Source organism: Limulus polyphemus, unplaced genomic scaffold (genome assembly GCF_000517525.1).
Source record: "Limulus polyphemus unplaced genomic scaffold, Limulus_polyphemus-2.1.2 Scaffold4962, whole genome shotgun sequence".
Taxonomy (NCBI): Eukaryota; Metazoa; Arthropoda; class Merostomata; order Xiphosura; family Limulidae; genus Limulus; species Limulus polyphemus.
The window spans coordinates 23229-27281 of NW_013670572.1; the positions used below are offsets into that span (position 1 = coordinate 23229).

Consider the following 4053-nt stretch of genomic DNA (forward strand, 5'->3'; position numbering starts at 1 on the left):
ATTATTCTTCATTTAGATGTGGTTATTGCGTGTTAAATATTTTCTGATGGAGAAAGAAATATAAGGACACAAGCAAATATAAAATAAAATAATGTATCTTTAAAAATAAAAAATAAGTTACATACATTCTGTATAATTACGGACACGAATCAAAGTAAGACATATCATTCTGCGTGATTTAACTATATGTATTTCGATTCTTCACAAAAGTGAAATGAAAGATTACCTGATATTTTAGTTATTCAAGAGACGGAGCACCGTAAGAAACTGTGCACCGCCAGAGTTCACTGTTAACGGATCAGTAATACCCGGAGGAGGAAGAACGAACTTTAAAGGTGTTTATGAAGTTCAGTTTCTTGGAGTCATTGGGCCTCTAGAACGAAACAAAATGTGTAAAATAAAGTGTTCTAATGGAGTTTGGATAGGACCTCTGTGCACAATGAAAAAAGGTAAAGTATCTTTTGTATCTTCTAGCCACAAATATGGAATTATGGGACGTCTTCCCTATTAAATATAACTTAAAACTTCCCGAGAATAAAGAATTAAGTCTTTATAAAATACCCAAAAATCACTGTAGTAGCTATAACCCTATCAGGATAGGTTTGTTTGTTTGTTTGTTTGTTCAAAGCTACGTGAGGGTCATCCGTAATGTGGAAGTGATAGACTAGAGGGAAGTCAGCTAGTTAACACCAACTCTTGGTATTGGTTAGTGGTATTAACCATCACATTATACCGCCCACATGGCTGAAAGAGCGAGCATGTTCAATAACGGGATTCGAACTCAAGATTCACAGGCCATCAAGATAGAAAATAAAATTATATTAAATAGAGGCACTTACTAAAAACCGTATTCGTGTATATTCTGAAATAGGGTTCAGTTTATAATTTTTTTTTGATTAATTTAGTGCCCCTTACACAGGATGCCAGCATGTTCATATCTCAAAAACTAACTAGAAAGCTTTTGAGAAAGCCAGTGAATCTTATCACAAGTTGTTCTCAGCAAATAGTGCTTTATATATCAGACAGAAGTGTAACAAACTGATTGCTATTTCTAGTGCTTCTCTGAGTTAAAACAATTTCGTTATTATTACTCTATGGTCGAGAACCATAAACCAGACGATGTTCTTTACTTGCAACGTAAGACTTGCTCCATTTCTTCAGGCTGCTGATTGATCGTAAACCAGCACGATTTTGTCTTAAATAATCAAAACAAATCAGTAACTCCAGTCAAAATTAGGTGATTAATGTTATCAACGTTAATTCTTGTAATAAAATAACACTACCATTCAGCACCATCTTAAGTACCGAGCTCCAAAACGTAAGTTTTATTTCCGTTTTACGACTACAAGAATCTAAGCCTTGTTTCCGTTCTATGATTATACAAATTTTAACTTCATTTTCATTTTGATGTTCAACAACTTTAACTTCAATTTTCGTTTGAAAGCATTATAGATATCAGTTTTATAGACTTGATAAGACCAAATACATGGCCAGGTGGTTAGGGTGCTCGACTCGTAGTCTGCGGGTCGCGGGTTCGAATCCCCGTCACACCAAACATGCTCGCCCTTTCAGCCGTGGGGGCGTTATAATGTGACGGTCAATCCCACTATTCGTTGGTAAAAGAGTGGCCAAGAGTTGGCGGTGGGTGGTGATGACTAGCTGCCTTCCCTCTAGTCTTACACTGCTAAATTAGGGACGGCTAGCGCAGATAGCCCTCGTGTAGCTTTGCGCGAAAAACAAAAAAAAACAAACAAACAAGACCAAATAAGTAACCCTACAAGTCTTATGTTTAATTGGATATTTCACGCTAAAAATACCTCAATGTATAATACTTGAACAAACTCAGAATAAACTGATCTGATCGGCTTAAACTTTGCATGGATTTCTTCAGTGATTCAGCGGTACGACAATAGAAATCGGGTTTCGATACCCGTGGTGGGCAGAGCACAGATAGCCCATCGTGTAGCTCTGTGCTTTAAAACAATTAAACCAATCCTTTTTTTCCTCATATAGTTTTGACGACATATTTTTGCTCATTGACTGAACTGGGGAATAATCTTGTTTTAAGCCTTTTTTTGTATGCAAACAAACAACATGCTTAATATATTATTGACTTTGTTGTAAATAAATCGTTCAGAAAAAAAGTTTGTACACACAACGGTAAAACATCGCCTGACACGATAATAACATACAGAATTATTTTTTTCCAATATATATATATCGACTTTTCTAGCACAGTTTTCAGATATTTTCGTGAATAATTTATATAAAGTAACTTCCATGGGACGTCAAATATGCCAAATATTGGGGCAAATACTCTAAAACGTCTGTTGTTGATACACATTCCCTACGTTACGGGCATTTATGAGTTATGCGTCAAGTGAGAAAGACAATAATGTGGAACATTACAGAACGTGCATCACACAGAAAAACGTGAATCAGATGGCGCTTTATATCACTTAAATAATTATATACATATACATCACTAATTATAGCGTTCACATTCAAACTGTACCAAACCGGGCTGCGTTCAATAAATACGTTGTGGAGATAACCCCAAATTACACCTCCCCCCACCTGATACACACACACACACATAATTAAAACTGATTTTTATTATTCAACTCAATTTTTGTGGCGCTGAAACTAAAAACAGGCAAGGTATTACCCAAAAGTTGAAACTATTTCCACAAAACTAATTTAAATCTTTAAACTACTTCCCAAAAAACTCATTTAAATGTTTAAACTTCCTCCAAAAACTAATTCTAATGTTTAAACTACTTCCAGAAAACTAATTTAAATGTTTAAATTACTTCCAAAAAAGTAAATTAAATGTTTAAATTACTTCCAAAAAACTAAATTAAATGTTTAAATTACTTCCAAAAAACTAATTCTAATGTTTAAACTACTTCCAGAAAACTAATTTAAATGTTTAAATTACTTCCAAAAAAGTAAATTAAATGTTTAAATTACTTCCAAAAAACTAAATTAAATGTTTAAATTACTTCCAAAAAACTAAATTAAATGTTTAAATTATTTCCAAAAAACTCATTTAAATATTCAGACTGCTTCCAAAAAACTGGTGGAGGGAGGGGCTATAACCCGCAGTCACTTTACTGACGACAACAAGTATTGGGGTAGAGTCCTTGTGTTTGAATTAACTGTTGAATATACTTAGTCTATCAGAAACATGTTTTTATTAAGAACGTAGCACATCTGCCCGAGTAAAGGGTTGTGGGTTCGAACCCCCGTTACCAAACATACTCGCCGTTTCAGCCGTGGGAGCATTATAATGTTACGGTCAGTCCCACTATTCGTTGGTAAAAGAGTATCCTATGAGTTGGCGGTGTTGACTAGCTGCCTTCCAACTAGTCTATTACTGTTAAATCACAACGAACCAAACCAATATTTTTCGTGTCGTCTTCCATATAACTGACTTAAATAAAATTGGTAAAAACCACACTTCACCAACATAATCTATTTCAAACAATGATAATTGTTGAACGTCCAATTTGATACTATAAATAGCATCTCAACCACTACTCTGCTTCCCGTATTACAGCCGGCCTGATGAGCCCTGGTATTGGGCGAAAGGCCTATTCGGCTCTGGATATAGCATTTTAGACCTATTGTTATACATTCATCTTTACTTTCACTAATAAGCTCTTAGAAATTTATAAATAAAATTTGCCTTATGAAATATTCGTGTACATAAGTGAACGTACCTGCGCCCTGTGCGTCGTTTATAGGTAGGTATTAACACTTATATACATAAATGAACGTACCTGCGCCCTGTGCGTCGTTTATAGGTAGGTATTAATATTTATGTATATAAGTTAAATATTAATACCTACCTATAAACGACGCACAGGGCGCAGGTACGTTCTTGTATATAAATGAATATTAATACCTAGCTATAAACGACGCACAGGGCGTAGGTACGTTCACTTATATACATGAATATTAATACCTAGCTATAAACGACGCACAGGGCGTAGGTACGTTCACTTATATACATGAATATTAATACCTAGCTATAAACGACGCACAGGG

At 34.9% G+C, this 4053-nt stretch overlaps 1 protein-coding gene across 1 annotated transcript in view; it reads left to right on the forward strand.

The window, feature by feature from the left end:
* Positions 1-238: 238 nt before the first annotated feature.
* The window catches only part of LOC111088997 (locomotion-related protein Hikaru genki-like), a gene marked incomplete at its 5' end in the record, with an annotated part of 26782 nt that continues 22967 nt past the window's right edge, over positions 239-4053 (forward strand). Inside the window, one exon of the mRNA XM_022400540.1 lies at positions 239-449. Within this exon, the coding sequence (XP_022256248.1) occupies positions 239-449 (211 nt within the window). The remainder of the gene's footprint in view (positions 450-4053) is intronic.